Source organism: Mustela erminea, chromosome 4 (genome assembly GCF_009829155.1).
Source record: "Mustela erminea isolate mMusErm1 chromosome 4, mMusErm1.Pri, whole genome shotgun sequence".
Taxonomy (NCBI): domain Eukaryota; kingdom Metazoa; phylum Chordata; class Mammalia; order Carnivora; family Mustelidae; genus Mustela; species Mustela erminea.
Window position 1 is genome coordinate 69,464,512 of NC_045617.1, and position 24,064 is coordinate 69,488,575.

The 24,064-nt window shown below is 36.6% G+C and overlaps 1 protein-coding gene across 4 annotated transcripts in view; it reads left to right on the top strand.

Moving 5' to 3' along the window:
• The first annotated feature begins 327 nt into the window (after nucleotides 1-327).
• MED23 (mediator complex subunit 23) overlaps nucleotides 328-24,064 on the top strand; it is a 44,146-nt gene continuing 20,409 nt past the window's right edge. Inside the window, exons 1-15 of one of the 4 annotated variants that reach the window (XM_032339509.1) lie at nucleotides 328-566; nucleotides 936-967; nucleotides 1,114-1,201; nucleotides 3,930-4,054; nucleotides 5,031-5,142; nucleotides 6,667-6,765; nucleotides 7,371-7,472; nucleotides 8,129-8,198; nucleotides 9,785-9,897; nucleotides 11,384-11,479; nucleotides 12,031-12,048; nucleotides 17,123-17,323; nucleotides 19,389-19,532; nucleotides 21,258-21,403; nucleotides 22,801-23,046. In XM_032339509.1, coding sequence (XP_032195400.1) covers nucleotides 519-566; nucleotides 936-967; nucleotides 1,114-1,201; nucleotides 3,930-4,054; nucleotides 5,031-5,142; nucleotides 6,667-6,765; nucleotides 7,371-7,472; nucleotides 8,129-8,198; nucleotides 9,785-9,897; nucleotides 11,384-11,479; nucleotides 12,031-12,048; nucleotides 17,123-17,323; nucleotides 19,389-19,532; nucleotides 21,258-21,403; nucleotides 22,801-23,046 — 1,640 coding nt within the window. In that variant the 5' untranslated portion in view covers nucleotides 328-518. The remainder of the gene's footprint in view (nucleotides 567-935; nucleotides 968-1,113; nucleotides 1,202-3,929; nucleotides 4,055-5,030; nucleotides 5,143-6,666; nucleotides 6,766-7,370; nucleotides 7,473-8,128; nucleotides 8,199-9,784; nucleotides 9,898-11,383; nucleotides 11,480-12,030; nucleotides 12,049-17,122; nucleotides 17,324-19,388; nucleotides 19,533-21,257; nucleotides 21,404-22,800; nucleotides 23,047-24,064) is intronic. The other 3 variants (XM_032339506.1, XM_032339507.1, XM_032339508.1) reach the window with 3 other exon arrangements.

Sequence of the window (24,064 nt, forward strand, 5' to 3'; positions counted from 1 at the left end):
CTGGCTCCGGAAAGTCAGCAGCTCACAGACACCAACCAGGTTGACCTAGGTTGCAGGAGGGAGCTCTTGTCCCTGCCTGCGTTTCTCTGGGTTGCAAGCTTCTTTCCTTCCCGGCAGGCAAAAAGTATTAGTACAGAGCAGGAAGCAACTCCCGCTCCAGCCGGGAGGTGGCGGCCTGCAGCCGACGATGCCTAAGCGTGACGTAGGCTCAAGGCTCCACTTGGGGGCGCTCTCGTCTAACTCGGCGGGCCGTCCTTCCCCGGCAGAACCAACGGGCTGAATCCTGGTTTCTTCAGGTTTCATTATCTGCGCGCACCAGACGCTTTCCGGCTTCCGTGTGGGCGCCGGCGGCTCGCTGGGCCGGGGCGGGGGAATCCTCTTCGGCGGGGCGCTTGAGAGAAAAAGCAACCCCCGCGAGCGGAGGTTTCCTGCGGGCGTCTCCGCCCCCCTGCCGGTCAATTCCCGGAGCTCGGGCCTCACCCGGGCCGCGCGCCGGGCGTCCAGGGCAGGCGGGGGCGATGGTACAGATGGAGACGCAACTGCAGAGCATTTTTGAGGATGTGGTGGTGAGTGGAGTCGCCGGGGATGCGGGGCGGTGGCTGCCGAGGGGAGACCCCGGGAGCCCGACCCCCCCGACCCCTCTCCTGCCTTTCCTTTGTTGTAACACCTCGTGTGCCTGCCGGGGGTTAGCGAGTCCCAAGATGCTGTCAAATTCAAAGTCGCCTTTCAAGTCCACAGCGCCCTTCGTGACAGGCCAGGCCGGAAGTGATATTTTGTGCGGGTCGGCGGTTGAGGTGGCCTGTCCTGTGTTATTACATTGTGATAGTTTCCTCAGGGAGGTCCCTGTTTTGTTTTGGTTTTGCTTTGTTTCTTTTTTCTTTTCTTTCTGTTTTTAACATCGCGGACTTTTTGTTCTTGTGTTTGTTTTTTTACAGAAAACGGAAATTATAGAAGAGGCTTTTCCTGGGTGAGTTGTCTGTGCGTGTGGAAGTGTGTCTTTGTCAGATTTTACCAAGCTTTGTCTCGGAGGTAGCTCAGGTGCATGAGACATTTTGGTTATGTGGAATGACCCTTTTAGAACTAGTAGCAAATACTGTGATTTTTGTTTTTTAGAATGTTTATGGACACCCCCGAAGATGAAAAAACAAAACTAATTAGCTGTCTGGGGGCCTTCAGACAGTTCTGGGGAGGTCTTTCTCAGGTGAGTACTGCGTTGTTACCACATTCAGCCGAGGGGTTTTGACGCCTTCTTTTTTACATTACTTTGATGTTGCTGTTAGGGTTTTTCCAGAAAGGGAGACGGACAAATGTCCTCATTTGTTGTTTGTATATTTATTCTGGTTTCCATTTGTTTCAATTTGCATTCTTTTATTTTATTTTATTTTTTTATTAGAGGATTTCTTTTTTTTTTTTAAGATTTTATTTATTTATTTATTTATTTGGCAGACAGAGGTCACAAGTAGGCAGAGAGACAGGCAGAGAGAGAGAGAGAGAGAGAGAGAGAGAGAGGAGGAAGCCGACTCCCCGCTGAGCAGAGAGCCCGAAGCAGGGCTTGATCCCAGGACCCTGCAGTCATGACCTGAGCCGAAGGCAGAGGCTTTAAACCACTGAGCCACCCATGTGCCCCTGGAAGATTTTTTTTTTAAAGATTTTATTTATTTATTTATTTATTTGACACAGAGAGAGATCACAAGTAGGCAGAGAGGCAGGCAGAGAGAGAGGGGGAAGCAGACTCCCCGCTGAGCAGAGAGCCTGATGTGGAGCTCCATCCCAGGACCCTGAGATCATGACCTGAGCTGAAGGCAGAGGCTTAACCCACTGAGCCACCCAGGCGCCCCTCAGTTTGCATTCTTCCAGTGGAGAACTGGTAGTAAGAATTCAAACTGATGACAGCACAATGTGAGGTGTCTTTAAAATAATCTCCACCGTGTTACCTTACATAAAACCATTTTCATCCTATTCTGATTTATTTGGTGCATGTGAGAACAGCTCCGGTAGGGATTGTAAGAGATATAAATTACATTAATTTACTCAACAAAGCAACTAGCTAAAGCATTGATACAAAGATATTTTGGTTAAAGATACTATAGTAAAGAAACAAAGATGCTACAATAAGGATACTATAGTAAAGATACAAATGTATTCTTTTTTTAAGATTTTATTTATTTGTCAGATAGAGAGAGTGTGTGTGCACAAGTGGGGGGAAAGGCAGGCAGGAGGAGAAGCAGACTCCCCACTGAACAAGGAGCCAGATTGGGATTCGATCCCAGGACCCTTTGATCATGACCTGAGCCAAAGGCAGACACAACTGAGTGAGCCACCCAGGCGTCTCTACAGAGATACTCTAACAAAAGTGAGGAAAGGAGCAGTAAAACTTAGTAACAAAGAACAGTCACCAGAAAATGTGTACATGAAAAAGACAAAATGTATGATCCTTAAAGAGCTGGTATTCAGTAGTCTATTATCTTTTCATGGTGTATTCTTGGTAGGAAAATGAGAACTGTTTGCATTTGAACCTCTGGTGGTAAGACTTGCTACTCAGACATGGCTCACATCATGGCATACGTTCATTTTTTTAAAATCTTGTTTTAATTATCTTCTAATAGGTAATCTTTTTGTATGACTCCAGATGCAAAAGGTACCAAAAGGAGAACCCAATGTATAATCCACCTCCATCTCCCTTAGCTTAATTACTGCTCTTTTTCATATCACCAGCCAGTATCCCCAGTTTGTTGCCTTCTGGAAATATTTTACACGTATAGGATTCCAGTTTTATAGAACATTCATATAATGTGTTCACTGTTCACTAGCATCTTTTTTTCCTCCTGTTCACTTCTGAAAGTAATTTTACATCAGTCCATTGAAAGTTACTTCTGCCTTCTTTTTTATAGCAGCAGAATCTATTATGTGGCTGTACCTTCCTTTATTTAACCAGTCCCCTACTGACTGACACAGGTTATTTCTTAACTTATCCACCTTCAACAATAATATAATGAACAATATTATGCACAGGACATTGAATAAATTCCTGGAAGTAGTATTGCTAGGATAGAGGGTATGTCTACTTATAATTTTTATAGAAATTGCCTAATAGCTTTCCATAAAAGTCAGAGCAATTTATACTTCTCTAGCAGTGTCTAGGGGTATCTGTTCCCTAGGGTCTCACAGTAGGGTATTCTTGAATTTTTTGATGTTTGCCAATCTAAAACAGAAATTGTATCTCATAGGTTATTTTGCATTTCTTTGGTGTTGAACATCTTTTCAACATATTTTAATTTTTTAATTAATCCATTGAACATTTTATAAATTAAGGATGGCTCTTGTTTTCAAGAAGTTTGTATTCTAATGGGGGAGCCAGGAAGAAAATAGCTATTTCTAAATCAGCAATGTACATTCAACAATAGCAGTGTCTGAGAGACAGTAGCAGTGCAGACCAAGGGGACATGTAGGTTCTTCTTGAGGGCATCCTAGAAGTAAGACTGATGTGGGGACTATATTTTGGTATCAGATTTAAAGCTATACAGGTCTAGAAGTTTAAGATGTCTTGGGATTCACAATTGAGCTCTTAGGGATTAGATTCACACAATTCTCATAAGGCTTATATACTCATAGTGGATATTTCCCCCCATTGACACATCCTTGTTAGAGTTTTCTGTTGACCATGGGTATATTAATAAAATCTTACCCCTTTTGGAGGTCCATGTAATAAAAATGGTGGGAGTTTATAGAACTGTATGATTTTATGCTTAATATAACTGAAACACTAAATCTGAATTTTTCCACTTTTTAAAAATTGTTTCCGTCCTTTAATGTTTATAGTGGAGTATTTAATTCGTAGTCTTGATACACTCCCAGACATAGTATTAGGTATTTGTCAGTTTTAAAATGTCACTTTAGATCTAAAGTGTAATCATTTTCTAATTTTCCAGGAATCTCATGAACAATGCATCCAGTGGATTGTTAAATTTATTCATGGCCAGCATAGTCCTAAAAGAATTTCTTTTCTTTATGACTGCTTAGCAATGGCAGTGGAGACTGGTCTTCTTCCACCCAGGTATGTTTAATGCCAAATATGAGCAATCCAAAGAATTTTTTTAAATTAATATTTGGAAATTGATCTAGATGGTTGTTATAAAAGGATGAAGGAATGAAGAAGGAAGTTAGGCTCAACAAATAATCCTTCATAAAACCTCAGGTTTTAGTTTCTAGCATATAGTATTCCTAGAATTGTATACTTAAAGGCTCAAAACCAGGCAGGCTTTGCCTTTCAGTCCAATGGCTAGGATTACATAAAATTTTATTAACATTCATGGTTATGGTGGTTGACTGAGCTCAGTAGGCAGTTTTATCTCAGGGTCTTGTGATTGCAATCTGATCGTGGTTATAGCTGTAGTTAGGACAAAGGTTTCCCCATTCATATATCTGGTGGTTGATGCCTGACTCTCATCTAGGCCTTAGCCGGGCCTATCAGCTGGAACCTACATAGGCCCTGTCCATGTGACCTGGACTTCTTCACAGCATGATGGTGTCAAGACCAAGCATTCAAAAGAAGGCCAGGCAGAAGTTGCATTATCTTGTCTTGGGGGTCGTAAGTGTCCCTTTTGCCATAACCTTAGGCCTGCCCATGTTTAAGGGAAGAGAACGTCAATACTTCTCCCACTTCTTCATGGGAGGAGTATCATTACCACCCTTCAGAAGAAATGTGGGATTGAAAGTCTTGTTGCAGCCATCTTGGAAAAATGTAATCTACCACAAACTGATAGATGGTAAACATTTAATCAATAGCATTTGGTAAATTTCTTTCTAGTAAAAATATAATATTATTTAGTTCTATTTTGTGTTCTATTTTTCACACTAATAAAACACATAGTATACTATGTATGTAATTTTTTAAAAGTATTATTGAATAGTTATATACCTTTCTGAAGAACATTATGACAGATATAATATCTAGAGTACACAGACCTTGGCTATTGGAGAACTTGGCAAAATTGTGTCTTGTAACTGGAATGGGTATTCTTATTTTCTAGGATGGTTTGTGAATCCCTGATAAACTCCGACACACTTGAATGGGAAAGAACACAACTTTGGGCCTTAACATTTAAACTGGTTCGGAAAATAATTGGGGGAGTGGATTATAAGGTATTTTTTCCTGATTATAAAAAGTAATCACTTTCAGACATGAGTAATTTTTCAGTGTGTATCTTAATTTCTTATGTAGTAGTATCTTATCTTATGCAGTAGTATCTTAATTTCTGATGAGAGAAATGAAATGGAAGTGTTTACAAAATCTGGTTGTTGTTGTATTTCCTAAATTAATTTAGGAAACAAATTTTCTAAACAAATTTCCTATATTTGTTGTATTTCCTAAATTATTTTGTCGTATTTCCTAAAGGGATTTAAAATTGCTTAGTGTTTCCCACAGCTTATCTGCTTTCCTCCCAAAAGTCTTTAAAATGCAGATGGCTAATATATATGATGAATAGAGAAGTCACCAGGCAAACTCTGGGCCCCTTCATCCCACAGATTGAGAATGTGGTGGCCTGTTGCAAATGAAAGAGCTCAGAGCAGGGGTGTGTGGAACTGAGAAGTGTTGTCGGCATCAACTGATAAAGGGAGAAAGTCCTGCTTCACTTCTGCTTTGACCTCCTTTGAAGACGTGTCCTTCAGCACTTTCTCTTGAGCCAAACTAACAGCATAGCATATACTCTCTGTGTATCTTAATACAACTCAGGATCTTCCTTGCTGCACAACCATTCTCCTTCATTCAAATCACTTTTGTTGCTGTCCTTTTTGAAATAATTGCCAGTGCCTGACCCAGTGCTTTATGTCTCTATTTTCTCTAGTCTAAATGACTTACCTGGTAATTACTAATTTGAATTATGATTTAATACAAAATTAAATCTAAGAAGTTGTTTTGTTTTGTTTTGTTTCTCCCCCACCTAGTTTCCTTAGCAGGTTAACATGAAGTTTTTACCTTCTTATTTGTATGGTGCTTTATAATTGTTTATAATTCCTGTCATGTCTATGTTTTGTCTATCTTTTTTACAAGATTGATCACACAGTTTATACTCAGTAAATGCATGTTGAATGAAATTTCTTCTCCATGTATCAGATTCTTCTCTGAAGTAATGTAACTGATAATAGATTAGCAGAGATGACAATTTAACAGAATAGTTTTATTGGATAAGTTTGAGTGATTAGGTATGTGATGAATGAGAAGGGGGAATAAAGTTAGAATATGACAAAGGGAGTGAGCAGAAGGAATCACCTGCCAGAAAGTTTAACATTAAGGCCCATGTCTGAGTATTTTCAAATCCCGTTAAAATTATTTGCCCCTCTGCCCAATTTAAACATTTTGGACGATTGTAAAAATGGAAACTCTTGTAATGTGAGGGTCCAGAAAGCGGAGTGGGCCAAGATTAATTTTTATTTGTAAGAGACTTCTTTGTTCATTCATATTGTTAGACATTCTTTAGAATTCTGTTTTGGAACATGACTCTTCTTTTGGGCTAATGTTAGGGACTTGAGTGTTAGCTTTGATTGCAAATGTGATCTGGGAGGTCACTTTCTTCCTGAGCATATAGGTGTTGAAACCTTTAGGTGTTTTAGCTAGGACAGGGGGCACTACTTAGTTTTAACCTGTGGGTTTTTTTCTTGTAACAGGGGGTTCGAGATCTCTTAAAAGTGATTTTGGAGAAAATCTTGACAATTCCCAATACAGTGAGCTCAGCGGTTGTACAGCAGCTTCTAGCAGCAAGAGAGGTAATTTAGATATGTCTGCAATTCACTGATCATAACCTCAAAAAAGTCTAGTTTTATATAGTTTTGTGCCTTTAAAACGTAGCTTGTGGACTGTTTGTGGACTGTGGTAGTTTGTGGACTATTCCATTTGGGAACTTCTACAAAAACCACTTGTAGTTTTAAAGATGCTGTTTTGCTTGTATTATATTTCAGAAAAAATTTTTTAAGTTTTGATTAAGTCATGGTTTTTAATTAAGAAAATAACAATATAGACATTCAAATATTTTTAGCTGCTATAAGGCTTTAGCCTATAGACTGCTTAAAAGTTCTTTGTGTTTTATAACTGATATTGCAAGAATTACTACTTTGGTCTGTTGCTTTCCTGTTAGAATCTGTCAACATTTAAAGCAATGTTACTTAGTAACATCCATTTCATTGTTCATTAATCTCCATTTTTAGAGAGTCTTCACATATAAATGGACTTTTTGTGCTACAGATTAAGCCCAGTAAATTCATGAAATAATATCTTTGCTTTTAAATATCTTTGTTGTTGTAACTGTTGCGTTTAAAGAGCTTATATGTGGAACAAACCAGGAAGAATAACATTGCTCTTTTATTTTTCTTAGGTTATAGCATACATCTTAGAAAGAAATGCCTGTTTATTGCCAGCCTACTTTGCAGTCACAGAGATTAGGAAACTATATCCTGAGGGAAAACTTCCACACTGGGTAAATATGATATTTTCCAAGTTTTTGGTAGAAATTCTAATAAAAAAAAACAGCTATATTGATCTTATTTTTGTGTGCCTATCTTTAAAATGGTCACTTTTATCCTGAGATAAAATGTACTTTTTTATCGTTATAATGTGTTTCTTTTATTTCTCTGCTATCCTGTTAAAACAGTTTATTGTCTTTTTGTTTTTTTCTTTTTTGTAAGATTTATTTCTTAGAATGTGCCTTGGGTGGAGACAGAGGGAATGGGGGAGAGAAAATCTCAAGCAGACTTCCTATTGAGCATAGAGCCTGACCCAGGGCTTGATCTCACAGCACTGAGATCATGACCTGAGCCAAAATCAAGAGTTGGATGCTTAACCGGTGGAGCCACCCAAAAACCCCATGACAGTTTCTGTATCATGTGTGAAAATATGCCAGCTTCATGAAATATCACAGGATGTGGTGGTATTATTTGTCTTAATTTAGAAACAGATGGACTGGGAAGGAATTGTTTGAAAGAAAGTAAAAGAGGACTGACTTTTGAGTAATTTTTACATGTCAGGTATTATATTAGATTTTTACATGCTGTCTCATTTTACATAAATGATGGTTATATTAAAAGAAATCTTGATTTTATTTTTATACTTACATATTTTTTGTTTTGTTTTTAGTTACTTGGAAACCTGGTATCAGACTTTGTGGATACCTTCAGGCCCACAGCAAGGATAAACTCTATTTGTGGTAGGATTATAATTTAAGATATACAAAATAGTACCTGGTTTTTAGTGAACTATTCGGCGTTGGCAGATGGTATCTTACACATGTTTTGGTGGTTTGTCATTTTGGTAATTTGTAGAAGCTTAAATAATAGCCATTTACTTGTTTTCAGGTACTTTGTTTGCACAGTATAGGGAGGGGAAAAGCAACTATCTTGCCTGAGTCTAAGCTTCAGATAGAATCATTCTAGAAGATACATTTCCTGGTGATTAGAGGGAACTTTTTTTTTTTTTTAATTAATTTTTTATTTTTTATAAACACATATTTTTATCCCCAGGGGTACAGGTCTGTGAATCACCAGGTTTACACACTTCACAGCACTCACCAAAGCACATACCCTCCCCAATGTCCATAATCCCACCCCCTTCTCCCAAACCCCCTCCCCCCAGCAACCCTCAGTTTGTTTTGTGAGATTAAGAGTCACTTATGGTTTGTCTCCCTCCCAATCCCATCTTGTTTCATTTATTCTTCTCCTACCCACTTAAGCCCCCATGTTGCATCACCACTTCCTCATATAGAGGGAACTTTTAATAGAGCTAGTAAAGCACCATGGAATGTCCAGGCAACTAGAAGTCTCAACTGACCATTCCTCTGTGGCCATAGTGCACAAGACTATCAGGCTTTTTTAAGCTCATTCCAATTCACACTTTTGCTCTGTACTTCATTTATTTTCTTTTTCGTTTTTCCATGTTTTGTTTCACTCTCAGAATTTGCTTTTAAAAACAAGCATGTGATTTCGCAATTTATGCAGTGCCCACTACTGTGTGGGTATATAGACCATTTTTTAGTCAGTGACCAAATTTTGAACACTTCTTGTGAGTTGGGTGCTATTTTAGATTGGAAATGCAAATATAAAACAGGCAGACTCTAGACAAATAGTTTTCAGACTTCTGGCTTTTGTGACTGAATTGCGTGGATATTGATATCATTTAATTTAATTTAATTCTGGAAGTGATGCAGGTTTGAGAAGGATGATGAATTCAGTTTTAAGATCTGTTAAGCTTGAAGTCCCTGGGAGACAGCCAAGTGACAGTATTCATTAGGCAGTTGGGTATATGAGTTGATGGTCATATGCTACATCTGAGCCTCTAGGAACATCATGCATAAAGTCAATTATGGTGACCCTAGACTAGAGATCTGTGAACTTTTTTTTATAAATAGTGATCCAGTAAATATTTGAGGCTTTGTGAGCTATACCATCTGTTGCAACTATTCAGCTCTGCCATTAGAGTGGGAAAGCATCAGTGTCCCAATAAGACTTTACAGAAATAGGTGGCAAACTGCATCTGACCCATGGATTATACTTTGCTGATCTTTATCCTATATGCTTGGACAAATGCCAACATTTTTGAGTTTTGAAGGCCTGTAAATTGATCTCCAACCATCTGGACTTAAAATAATCAAAGAAAATTCCCAAAATTTATATCTGATTACAACCTTTTTAAAACCAGTGCCTGATTCAGAATAGATACTTATTAAATATTCATAGAGTGAATGAAGGACTAGGCATTTGTGTTTACATTTACTTTAAAACATTTTCTGTAAAACAGGCCGCTGCAGTCTTCTGCCAGTTGTAAATAACTCGGGAGCCATTTGTAATTCATGGAAATTGGATCCTGCAACTCTTCGTTTTCCTTTGAAGGGCCTTTTGCCATACGATAAGGTATGTTGATAAATATAATGGAACTTTGGTCCATCTAACAGTCTTCATCCTGGATTATATGATGTGTTGTGCTAAATTGTCTCTTCACAGAATGAAGAAGTATATATTTAATGAAAAATAGTTTATGGTTTATCATATGATTCGCATATCCACGTATACCTTGTGGTTTGTAATATTGGGTGTTTATGCTCCAGTTGGTCCCGACAAAGCACTTAGATTAAGAAAACTGAATCTTTATAATGGAAACCTTTTTATTTTTCCTTTGCAAAGTGAGGACCAAAATTGAATTTGCACTTTTCTTAAAATTTGAAGAGTGTGTCTCTCCTTTGTTAGATTTTTTTTTTTAATTTTTTTAAGTTTTTAAAAAATTTATTTCAGTAGTCTCTATGCCCAGCTTGGGGCTCGAACTCAAGACCTCAAGATCAGGAGTCACAAGCTCTTCTGACTGATCCAGCCAGGTGCCTCTACTGTGTTAGAGTTTTTGAAGGGATGTTGGAGAACACGAAAGTGGAGTAGAATATTCTCAAGAGAAAAAAAAATCTCCAAGTATCGATAAAATGAAGCATGAAATAAAGCCACAATGAAGTTTGATATATTCATTATAGTATCTTGGGAGTTGAAATAGTTACAGAGCAGGGTATGAGGAGGACTAGAGATTTTTCATGTAAGTGTTTTGTGTCAAAAATGATGTACAGAGTGATTAGGAAACTAGTCCAGAAGTGAGGGAAATAGCGAAACTAAGGTCACAATCCTGGACTCTTGGCATATTAGTTTGCAAAACTTGGGACTGTGAAAAAGTGGTCAACTAAATGGAATTTGCAATTATCATGATAGGAATAATATTGAAAACAGATCAATTCATTATGCACTTACTGTATGCCAGCCACTGTTGTAAAAACTTTTTTCAGTAGCCCTTATTCTCAACTGTCATCTTAGTATCTCCACTATACAGATGATGAAACAGAGACACTGAGCAGGGTAGTAACTTAACTAAGGCTCTATGTTTACGAATTGGTAGAATCAGGATTTGAACTCAGTCTGATTCCAGGATCAACACTCTTAATTAACCCCTGTACTATAAGTCAGTTGTCCTCTCCAAATTTGGAAGTAGTGTTTGCTTTTTTACACTTGTATGAAAATGATTGGAAACTACCTCCTTCCTCTTTGGTTAGATTTCTGAGCAGAAAATCCTTTCCTTACAGTGATGCTTAAGACTCTTCCATGACAGTAACTAAAGTCTTTCTAAATCGAGCCTCTATATGAACTTGGGCTAGTCCCTTCACCTCAGTTATATCTCCTATCAGTTGAGGGGTGGGATCAGATTAACTGTAAGCACTAAAATCCTATGATTTTTTTCCACTAGATACTGCCTACTGTGTGAAGGTAACAGGTGCCTTTAGCAGATTTTTTTTATCCCAATTTCAAATTATTTGAATTAACATTTACTTTGATCTTGAAGCAATAATTTTTTTTATTTTCTTTAAAGGATCTGTTTGAACCACAGACTGCTTTGTTGAGATATGTATTGGAGCAGCCTTATTCCAGGGATATGGTCTGCAATATGCTAGGTTTAAATAAGCAGGTACTGTACTATGCTGGAAACCAAGTAAATTCTGCATAGAATCTGCACTATTCTTTTCTCTTTTCTTTGCTAGAGCTAACTGAGCAAAACAGTTAAGAACTATTCAGTGATTTTTTTTAATATATGGTTTTTTAAACAATGTATTGTTCCTACCATTTATATATTGCTTTAAAAATGTTTAAATTAAAAAGAAGATATTTTAAAAGTTGGTTTATTTTGCATTGCTTTTTTTTCTATAAGGCCAGTTTCAAGTATACCTTTTGCCAGAGAAACCTACACATGACTTAACCATATTTTTTTTATTTTTTTTTTTTGTTGTTGTTGTTTGGGTGCCTATTTTTTAACCCTTGGTATCTTCAGCGTGGCCTGACTGCTGATTTTTCCCCCCTTTTTGGTATATGTTTATTTTTGGTGGTTTAACATGTGGGAGGGTTTGTGCTGACTCTGGGTTCCTTGAGGCTGGCCTCATAGTCACTGTTTTGTCTTTTCTTTTTTTCTTCCTTTATTTTTGTTCTGTCCTGTCTTGTCCTGCCCATCCTCCAATGCTCTAGACCTTGAACATTGCTCAGGTATGTTCACAACCTTACTGTTGTATTGTGACTAACGATACGCTGGCCGCTTTGTAGCCACTGATTCCATTTAGAAAATACATGTATGGTCGGGGCTTGAAATTGGCAGGACCATGCTGAGACCAAGGCCACTAAAATGAATTTCTTCTTGGGATATGAGAGTTGTTTTTGGTGGATTGTTTTTGGTTTTGGTTTTTGGTGTTTGTTTTTTTATATTCTTTTTTTTTTTCTTTTTTCTTTTTTCTTTTTTCTTTTTTTTTTTAACAAAGAGACAACACCTGGCACACAATAACGCCTGTCACTTTTTGATGGGTTGTTTTTCCTTCCCACTCCATTTTACTTTTTTTTTTTTTTTTTAAATACTTTAGGGCCAAAACTCGCCTTGTGGAATTTTCAGAGATGGAAAGATGGATGGTGGCCTTTATCTTTCCAGATTATTAAAACATAAATAAATAACATCTATAAAAGTACTTATGTTGCTTTGCCTTAAAACAAAAACAAATTAAAAACAAAACAAAGAGGAAAAACTTTAATAGAGATGCATTATTTTAAAAGTTGGAGTGGTAAACTTTATGCAGGGAAGGTTTTTTTGGAAACATGGGGATTGACTAAGAAATGTCACACTCTTAGGTGACCCCACACCTGCTTGACAAACACCCTTCTTTGTCAGTCTTTGCCAGAAGTGTCCTCCTCCTAGAGTGGGCTCCTTGCAATTGAAGCTCACCTGTAGTGGGAGAAAAACACTGTGGCCAAACTTTATAAACCAAACTCTTATACGGTCCCAAGTCTGTTCCAGGACTTTTCACCTTTGAGATTTTAAACAAAATAGTGGTTCCAATTATTTTTGTTAAAAATTTTTGAGCCCAACATATTAAAATAGACCAGCTTTTTGATTTTAAAAAGACGTTCTTGTCTAGGTTATATAAAATAGCGTTACTGTTTGCAATACTATAGTGAAGGTTGTGCCAGTGCTTCCATTTATAAAGCCCTATTTTTAAGGACATATAGCTTGGCCATAAAACTTGCTCAGTGTTGAAACTTTGCATGCCAAACCTCACCCTAGTAGCAGTATCTCTTTTATTATTTTAAGTTTTTTCTTCTGACAAATTTACCAAGTTTCCTTGTTTGGACAAGCCTATGTACATGTGAAACTGAAACTGCTTCACACTACAGTATCTGACAGTTACTTCATATAACCTGTCAATTTAACATCTTAAATACCAAGTCATTAATACTGATCAACTTTCACTTGAGTTAGAGGTAAGTATTTAGTCAACTTTGAAAGAATGCTTCATGCTATGTCTTAAAACTAATTTTTGCAATGAACTTTAAGTCATATTTGACTCAATTTTTTTTACAGTTCGGTGGATAAATGTACCCGTGGTCATTCAAGCTGCGAGTACCTTCCCCCAGATATCCTTAGTTATCATTAGCTTTTTTCACTTGGGATGCAGCTCTTCTTAAAGTAGAAATTGACAAAACAATTCATAGAAGAGTATTTCTGATTTGATTATTTTAGTAACAAGTTTCAACCTAAAAAAAGTTTATGACTAAGACATAAATCCATAAAAAATAAAGTTTATAATGGAAATGCTGACAGAACATTATAAGTATTGGTCCCACTGTAAACATTGTCAAAAGCTCACAATTCATCAATAATTGTTTTGGTAGAAAACTCTGTAGTGAATGAACTTGTAGATGAAAGATATATGCTGAATTGACTTGATATTTTTACCACCTAGAAAGCAGAGTAGAAAATGAGAATACAGAGTATAAATATATGATTAAAAATAAACAAGTTATCTTATCACATCTTTTATCATTACAGAACTATATCCTGCACTATACTTTCTTATCCTTTCTCTAGCAATGCAATAATTTACTTAAAGCTTGAAACCTTTTAAGAGCTGTCCATATTGCATTTTCCAGTAGGAATTGGGCTATATTTTAATCTAAAGTCGGTCACATTCATAAAGTCATAAATAGCCCAGTTCTGTGACCATCAAGGTGGAGTGTTCACAGTGGAAGAATCCTGTTTTGTGTCTTTACACAACTTTGTGTTCTTTCTGCCAAATAAGAATATTACAAAACAGATATGCTCCTCAAGCTCTTATGTGGTGGTGTGTAAACTTTGGCTACCCTGAGACAGTAAAGTACTAGACTAATCACTTGGTTATTTTTGAAAGGCGCCATTGAAAGTGGTATTCACTGGCATAGGGTTCCAATTCTAATTGGCAGAGAATATGATAAATGGCATACAAAGGGATTTCTCTTCCCAACTTGTCCTGAATGGGTGTTGCTCTAAAATTGATTTCTAGCACTGAAATAATGATTTGAAATTAACTTAAGCCCACCTAACTACAATATGTTAAAGTTTTACCACAAAAGCAGTACTAGAACTATTAAATCAAAATTGTCAGGGCCACTTAATATAGGATATGGTTATTTAGACTGAAAAGCATTACCATTTGTTGTTTGGAATAGTGGTGGGAAAGAATCAGGGTCATGAGTAGAGGTTAATGCTGGTGTCTCAGTTAATGCCTGTGCCTCATTTTCAGCTTTTACCAAAGCTGAAAAATAAGTTTCCAATGCAGTTTGAGCTATTATGCAGAAGTTAAATTGTTAAAATATTGAGCTTGGATTCTTATTGTTTAAACAGGTTTTAACTAAATTTGCATATAGATATGATGTAAACTAGCTAGTTTCACTAACATGCCTGTTGCCTTGAAGACTTAAATTTACAAAAGCTTCAGAAAGCACATGGTAAATAGCCATAGACAAAGCATCCAGTGGCCTACCAAATTACCATAGCCTAGTGATTGATACTTAATCTTCATTAGATTATTAAACTGCTTTACAAATTTTCATTTGTTCCACTTTATAAAATAATCTACGTGGTGGAGAATATTAATTTTAGTGTACTTATTTTTTAGTGAAGTAAACTAAAGCTAAACTTACCTTTAAGTAGTTAACACAGATCATTTTATATTTCAGCGGGGTTTTTTCTTTTTTTTATTTTTATTTTTGTACTAATAAAATTGGCGAATAAACAAAGAACTAAGCTATCCCAAAACTCAGTTTGAGAAATATCCTTGGCTTTAACCAAAACACCTGGGAAACATAGAGTTAATCCTGATAGATGTTCTGCCACACTCAGACACCAGGGCATTGGATGCCATAGAGATTCCGGACTCATGTAATTCTTAACAGAAAATTTAGAGGTCATTTAAGTTGTGGTATGTATTGAAAGATCATCAGCTTTAACTGTAAATTTCCCAGTCCTTACTTTGTCAAAATCTTAATATTTTTGGTTTTCCTCTTTAAATCGTTAACTGTATGACTATTACAACACAGTTAAAGATATGTAGGTAAACATTTAGTTTTTTAAAATAAATAACTAATACTAAAAAGGAAAATTCCAAAATGACTCAGGTGCTAAAAACCAATTTTATTTAGTTTGTTCTTTTTTCCTGAAGTAGACTAACGGAAGACCATTGTGGATGGAGGAATAGATGACAAATTGGTTAGTTTCCAAAATAGAGGCAAATTCCCATCACTAATGAAAAATTCCTACTGGAAATCCTGGCTTTACTTCTTTTCACAAATTTTTCTGACTCTTGTATACTTTGAATGATTTCACTCTAAATTTGTGTTGTCTGACACATTTCTTAGGTTGTTGGTGGTTGGCAGAACTAGTGAATTTCAAGCCCTGTACACAGTAGTTTTGCATGCTGATTTAAGAAATAGTTTGTAGTGTTGTCTGTTGCACTTTGCTCTGCTTCATAATGATAATTACATTTGGAGGGAAAGTACTGTAGTCTCAACTGGTGGTGTTAATATTGCTATTTGTAAATCTGTAATGTGGTTGAACTGTGATCATGGCATTGTGTTTTTGGAAAAACTATGAAACAACCATTGATGCTTACTGTTTTGGATAGATGTTTGTTTTATTTGCATGCTTTAAGAAAGTGCAGCTATATTGGAGCTTTACAAGTTTGGAGCTGGCAAAGAGCATGCAAAAGAGGGGATGCTACTCATTATGTTTTGTTTTTTTTTTTCCAAATCCGTCCCCATTTTGCATTTTTTCCCTAAATTTGAAGAAATCATATCCCTTTTTCATGGCAAAAGACTAATAATCATGTCTAAAGTTTAGAGGGAAAGCATCTGTATTAGTAATTGCATTCACTAGAAAGACTTCCAACTGCCTGGCCATTAAGTCATATAACATATTTTATAAAAGAAATATGAAAATGGCTTAAAATATGGCTTAACATATTTCTTTTGGTAAAAGTATATTTTTTTAAATCACTTTTAAAAGCATAAATCTTTTTGCCTCTAGAAAGGGAAGTTGCATTTTCATTTTTAGTGTTTAAATTCAATTCTTTTTCTTGTTTTAGATTTTAAAATAGTCTAATTTAAAATTAAAGCTGCATTATGTTTGGCTTCTAAGAAGGAAGAGCAGAGATTAACTGTGAGATCAGTTTTTTTGTAGAGGAAGTTTCCATTTCAGTATCAGGATCAGTAACACACATTGAAAAACAGATACTGAGTAATTGCAGCTATTTAGATACATCTCTGTATGTAAAGTTAGTACAAACTTGTGGCGGTTGCTTTAAAATACATAGATTCTCTCTGCTTTGTTTGCTTTCATCACAATATTTGATTCTCGAGATTCATGTTTTTTTATATTTTGAGTTAGAATGCAAAATTAATACTGCTAATCGTCATTTCCTACGCTTTGTAAATTATCTTTTTTCAAAGGATAAATAACAAAATGTTCTATTGTGTAGTGCCCCTTGTCAAATTGAAACAATGACGTGTGAGTGAAAGTCAAAAGTTAATTAGGAGTCTGTTTTCTATGAGATCTGGAAAGTAATTATTTTTATGGAACTTATCCTCTATGATAATGTAACATGATGCAGCTTTAATAGACTAAATCTAACCTTAACTCAACTTAAGTTCAACTTCATTCCATGCTTCTCAGCCTCTTGTTACAATTAATGTCCATTAACCAGTAACTTCTAAAACTAACCGGGAGGCTTTTGGAATACTGTATCTAATCTCTGCCCTACAGCACAAGCAGCGCTGCCCTGTGCTGGAGGACCAGTTGGTGGATCTGGTGGTTTATGCCATGGAGCGGTCCGAGACCGAGGAGAAGTTTGATGATGGCGGCACAAGCCAACTCCTATGGCAGCATCTCTCAAGTCAGCTCATTTTCTTTGTGCTTTTCCAATTTGCAAGTTTTCCACATATGGTCCTTTCTCTTCATCAGAAGGTAAGTACTAAATCTTCCATCAGAGTCAACTTCACCTGTTGATGAGTATGTTTTAGACTGATAATGGACTTTGCCTGGTGATTTCAGCAACAACAGAAATTCTGAGCCCTAATTTCCGTTTTGTGCAGTACTTTTGTGGTTTCTAAACTTTTCACTTTCTTGTCACTATAAATATTGGTTTCAGTCATCTCTTCCACATATTCATAGTGCAAGGACCAGGGAATACAAAATGAAAAGGCTCCATGCTACCCTTAAGGAGCAGCTTACTATTAGGAAGATATAAGAGTAAACAATTTGATTATAAATTAATATTTTATATAACAGAAGCATATTTTCCTGCAGTAGGTATGAAGAATAGTTCCTATTCAAGATGTCAGGTATGACTTTTTCAGAGATCTTAAAGCTAGCACTTGAAGGACAAGTAGAAATTTGCCAAGAGGAAAAGATAAGAAAGTGTTTTCATTGCAATAAGATGACCATTTGGAAAAAGGTTAATGTGTGTGAGAACTAGAAAGAAAAATATAAAAAGGAAAGTGTTGGTGAGATCAGGAAGGCAAGAAGGCAAGACCAGACCTGGAAGACTTTATATGGCCACATATTTGTTCTAAAGGTGTTTAGATCCTCTTTGGAAGGCAAATGAGGAGGGGAATGACATCATCATACACAAGTGGGAAGAATTACTGCTAATTGCCACATGTAGGTAGAGGGTGACATAAAGAGATGGAGGGGGACAAAATCAAAGACAAGGAAATTGTTAAGGGGGCCTTTGCAGTGGTATGAGTGGGAGATGCTGATGGCCCAAACCAGAACAGAGAGGAGGAGTCCAAGACCAGATATGATGATAGAGGTATGCTGAGAATAGGACTTGGACATGGATAGGTAACAGAGGTAGTACAGGAGTCTAGGATCATTCGGTTGTTTCTACTTTGGCAGTGAATGAAAAAGTGGGACAATGAATCCAAAATAGAGACTACAAGTAGAAGAGTATGTTTGTGGAAAAGTTGGTTTTATTGTAAGATTTTAGACACGGTGAATGGAAATAAATATTGTTATATTGTAACATCTCTACAACATGGATTATTTGGGGGAAACTTTTTTGTAAGCATTGTTAAAATCCTTCCAGCCACCAGTTAGTTACCCCCACTGCCACTCCCATGATGTTTTATTTCTGTTACAATCTGCTGGAAACAAGAAATTGTTTTTGATAACAACTTCTTGAAGATTTAAAAAAAATTTTTTAAAGATTTTATTTATTTATTTGACAGAGAGAGAGAGATCACAAGTAGGCAGAGAGGCAGGCGGGGGGGCGGGTGCAGTAAGGGTGCAGTAAGCAGGCTCCCTGCTGAGCAGAGAGCCCGATTCGAGGCTCGATCCCAGGACCCTGAGATCATGACCTGAGCCGAAGGCAGAGGCTTAACACACTGAGCCACCCAGGCACCCTGAAGATTTTAAATTAAAAAAAAAAAAAAAATCCTTTTGGTATCATGAGGTATTGCTTGTGTTTGATGAGCTATTTTATTTTTTTTTTTAAGATTTTATTTATTTATTTGTCAGAGAGAGAGGAGCGAGAGCGAGCACAGGCAGACAGAGTGGCAGGCAGAGGCAGAGGGAGAAGCAGGCTTCCTGCTGAGCAAGGAGCCCAATGTGGGACTCGATCCCAGGACGCCGGGATCATGACCTGAGCTGAAGGCAGCTGCTTAACCAACTGAGCCACCCAGGCATCCCTGATGAGCTATTTTAAGTAATTATCTCATATTAAACTTGATTCTCTTGGATGCATGGTCAACCTAGTCCTAATCCTATTTCTAAAACATTTAACTTTTGGTATGCACAGCTGTTTTGGGAGTCAGGGAGGAAACATATATAGAATATAAAAATAATTTAAAAGGCTTTGCTTGGTGTGTCTTGAGTTGAAACTAAATACTTTATAAATGCCAAAGCTAGGTGCTAACTTTTGGACACCAGGGTTTCTCCTGGTTTTTGTTTTGTTTTGTTTTTCTTTAAATTTTACTACATCCATCTCTTTAACCAGCTGTGTAGATGTGTATTTAAACATCTTTTACAGTTAGCAGGGCGAGGACTGATTAAAGGCAGAGATCATCTAATGTGGGTTCTCCTGCAATTCATTTCTGGAAGTATTCAGAAAAATGCACTAGCTGATTTTCTCCCTGTCATGAAGCTCTTTGACCTTCTATACCCAGAAAAAGAAGTAAGTTTTATAAAATAGTTAACAGTATGATGATTGGATTATGTCTAATTTATATGTAGTGTGATTTCGTGAAAAGATCACTGGATTTGGAAGCTGAAAACCTGAGTTCTTTCCCAATTCTGTGACTAACCATAATTGGGATGGACATCAATCCCTCTTAACATTAGTTTACTCATACGTAAAGTGAAGAAATTGAACTGGATTATTTCTGAAGTTTATTTTAAATTACAGTTGAATATCTTGTATAGCAAGCTCTTTCTCTACATTCTAAATAGGTTTACAGTTTTGAAAGCATTAAGCTGTTTTAATCTGTATACATTACTGAAAGATCAACTGACATCAGTATTAATATCTTTTTTGTTTGCCAATTGAGTATGTTCCCCCTATTTTAATATATAAGTATTTGAGTAATCTATGGTATATTTTGATGATTGCCAGTTTTTTAAAATACATTTTGTTATGGAAATTTTTAAATGCACTAAGAGGTAGAGTGAATAGAAAAATAAGCTATGTACTCATTACCAAGAAATATTTTTGGTTTTTTATTAGTTTCAGGTGTGTAATAGAATGATTCAACAATTCTATACATTACTCTGTGCTCTTGATGATAAGTGTACTCTTTAATCCCCATTACCTAGTTCACCCATCCCCCTATCTACCTCCCCTCTGGTAACCATGTTTATTCTCTATAGTTAAGAGTATTTCTTGGTTTGTTTCTCTCTCTCTTTTTTTTTTTATTTCTTTGCTCAGTTGTTTTGTTTCTTAAATTCCACCTAGGAGTGAAATCCTGGAGTGGTATTTGTCTTTTCTAACTGACTTATTTCACTTAGCATTATACTCTCTAGCTCTATCCATGTTGTTGTAAATGACAAGATTTCAGTAGTTTTTATGACTGAATGATTTTCCATTTTATGTATACACACACACACACACACACACACACACACACATACATACACACCATATCTTCTTCATTCCCTCTCTCAATGGACACTTGAGCTGTTTCCATAATTTGGCTGTTGTAGATAATGCTGCAATAAACATAGGGTGCATGCATTCTTTTGAATTTGTGTTTTTGTATTTTAATACCCAGTAGTGCGTTCAATTACTGTATCATAGGGTAGTTCTATTTTTTTAATTTTCTGAAGAACCTCCATACTGTTTTCCATAGTAGCTGCATCAGATTGCATTCCCACCAGTAGTGCAAGAGCGTTCCTCTTTTTCCGCATCCTTACTGACACTTGTTTCTTGTGTTTTGAGTTTAGCCATTCTGATAGATGTGAGGGGATAGCTCATTGTAGTTTTAAGAAGTATCTTTGCTTCATCTTTCCACTCATAATTTTTGTTAACACTAGACAATTTTTTTTAAGATTTTATTTATTTATTTGACAGACAGAGATCACAAGTACGCAGAAAGGCAGGCAGAGAGAGTGGGGGAAGCAGGCTCTCGGCTGAGTAGAGAGCCCAGTGTGGGGCTCGATCCCAGGACCCTGAGATCATGACCTGAGCCGAAGGCAGAGGCTTAACCCACTGAGCCACCCAGACATCCCAACACTAGACAATTTTAAAGCAAATTGCAGACATCCATGTCCTTTCCCCCATCAGTTTACAATATATGTTTGTGTGTCATGTATATTATCATACTTATTTAGATTGTGATTATTAGAATACATATAATTAGTTAATTCTTCTCTTTCCTATCATATGCCTATTGTTATTTTCCAGTATATCCCAGTTCCTGATATTAACAAACCCCAGTCAACTCATGCCTTTGCAATGACTTGCATTTGGATTCATCTCAATAGAAAAGCCCAAAATGACAACTCTAAGCTGCAGATTCCAATACCTCATTCCCTAAAGCTTCACCATGAGTAAGTAATTTGTAGCTTAACAGTTAATTTTTTTTTTTAAAGATTTTATTTATTTATTTGACAGACAGAGATCACAGATAGGCAGAGAGAGAGGAGGAAGCAGGCTACCTGCGGAGCAGAGAGCCCGATGTTGGGCTTGATCCCAGGACCCTGGGATCACGACCTGAGCCGAAGGCAGATGCTTTAATCCACTGAGCCACCCAGGCGCCCCAGCAGTTAATTTTTTTAATTAATAAGTACTGTATTATAGGCTAATCTTATTCTCAGTATTTGTATCAAGTATGGAAATCTTCCCACACGGACTGGGGGTAAAGGTGAATATTTAATGGGCAATGGCCTACCAAGAAAAATTGACCAATACCTGTATCAGAAAACAACTAGAAAATTTTTATATGTATGCAGACATATATATATTTAATTTCCAGGTCTGATTTTTGCTTTTACATGTTTTACCTTAATTAAAGTTCTTATTTTCCAAAAGTATGTGAAAGTGTTTCAAAATTTCTTAAGTACTCAGGATCTGAGAATGATCTGACAGATGTCTTCACTCCCTGGGCAGCCGGGATTATGTGAGCTGCTTTGGCTGGTGTGCTCCCTTACACCATTTCCAGAGTTGTGATTACCCAGAGAAGATTCCCTTGTTAGATAGACTTAGTTTTATTTTATTTGTTTTATTTTATTTTATTTTTTAAAATATTTTATTTATTTATTTGACAGAGAGAGAAATCACAAGTAGGCAGAGAGGCAGGCAGAGAGAGAGGGGGAAGTAGGCTCCCAGCTGAGCAGAGAGCCCAATGCGGGTCTCGATCCCAGGACCCTGTGATCATGACCTGAGCTGAAGGCAGAGGCTTAAACCACTGAGCCACCCAGGTGCCCCTTAGATAGATTTAGTTTTAGACAGTCACCGGTGTTAGGAACACCTGAACTTCCCACCTAGAACTTCTGACAAGAACTGCCGAATCTCTTCATAGAAAACTGTAGGGTACACAGACTTCACATTTCATTTGGCTTTCCCTTTATGAGATATTCCTTAATATCTTTTCACAGTGACATCTATAATGATGCCACATTGTTGTACTTAACCAGATAGATAATAAATAGAAATCAAGTTCATGAACTCTTGAGTTATTTCTTCATTATCTGAATCTTCCATGTATGTAGTAATACTTAGCAAATATCCATTAATTGATAACTTGTGATTACCTAAGTTCTTTTTGAAATTCTACTCAAACTTTTCTGTGTTTCCACTCTGCATTTGGGGCAGAAACTGTAATACCTGTAGGAATAAAGATAGTATTAGTAAATCATTTCATGAAATTAAATGTTTTTAAAGCACAGACTTAACTTTCTGGAAATGATCTGCATTTTTTACTGTTTAATGGTACTTGAAATTTTAGGTTCCTACAGCAGAGTCTTAGAAATAAAAGTTTACAAATGAATGACTATAAGATTGCCTTGCTGTGTAATGCATACTCTACAAATTCAGAATGTTTTACATTACCCATGGGAGCTCTGGTAGAAACTATTTATGGAAATGGAATTATGAGAGTACCTCTTCCTGGAACAAGCTGTTTGGCTTCAGCATCTATTACTCCCCTACCCATGAACCTCCTGGATTCACTGACAGTTCATGCCAAAATGAGGTATGTTCTTTTTATTTGGTCCTGTATCAGGAAATTGATACCAGTGTAGAATAGGCTTTATTTCATGATTGTGTGTGTGTTTTATGGTCAGGTATACTTTTTAAAAAATGATTAGATTTATTTTATTACAAAAATAATATTTATTATAGGAATTCTGAAGTATACAAATAAACCTCAAGAAAATATTATCATAATCTCTTCATGAGAAATGAGCATTATAAAATTTTTTGGTGTATGTTCTGAGGCTTTTTTTTTTCCTCTATGTATAAATATATGCATTTAATGGTTGAGATTTTTCTTTTAACAAAATGGATTCTTACTGTGATATTTTTTTTCTTTAAAAGATTTTATTTATTTATTTGAGAGAGCGTGATATCAGTGCGAGGAGAGGCAGAGAGAGAGGGAGAAGCAGACTCGCCATTGAGCAGGAAGCCAGATGCAGGATTTGATTCTAGGACCCTGAGATCAGTACCTGAGAAGAAGGCAGACACTTAATCAACTGAGCCACTCATGCGCCCTGCAGTACTCTTTCATAACCATCATTTGCCTATAAGGGTCTGTCAAACAACTCTTTCCAGATGTTTTTTAAAAAAATGTCTGTTTTTAATTTCTGTGAAGAAGTCTTTTGTGTGGCTATATATGGTTACTTAGCCAGTTCCACATTGTTGGACATGAATTATTTTCAAGGTCTTAGTATTATAATGATGTCTAAACTACCTTTAAGACTGTCTTTGCACCTACCTATAAAACCTACCTATATTTCTGTTCAATAATTTGCTGGAAGTAGAATTGCTGAGTCCAGGGATGCGAAAATTGTAATGCCTATACTATATTGATTATAAACAGGGATGATTTTAGAATTGATATTATCGTTTTTTAAAAAGACAGAAATGGCTCTGTTGGTTGTGATTCTAGAACTCAAGTACCCCTAAGAGCCAAGCTGACGATGTAGGTGAGTCCCACATGCTGCTGAGTGAAAGAGAGGCAGATATTCATGCACATGCAAGTATGTGTATCT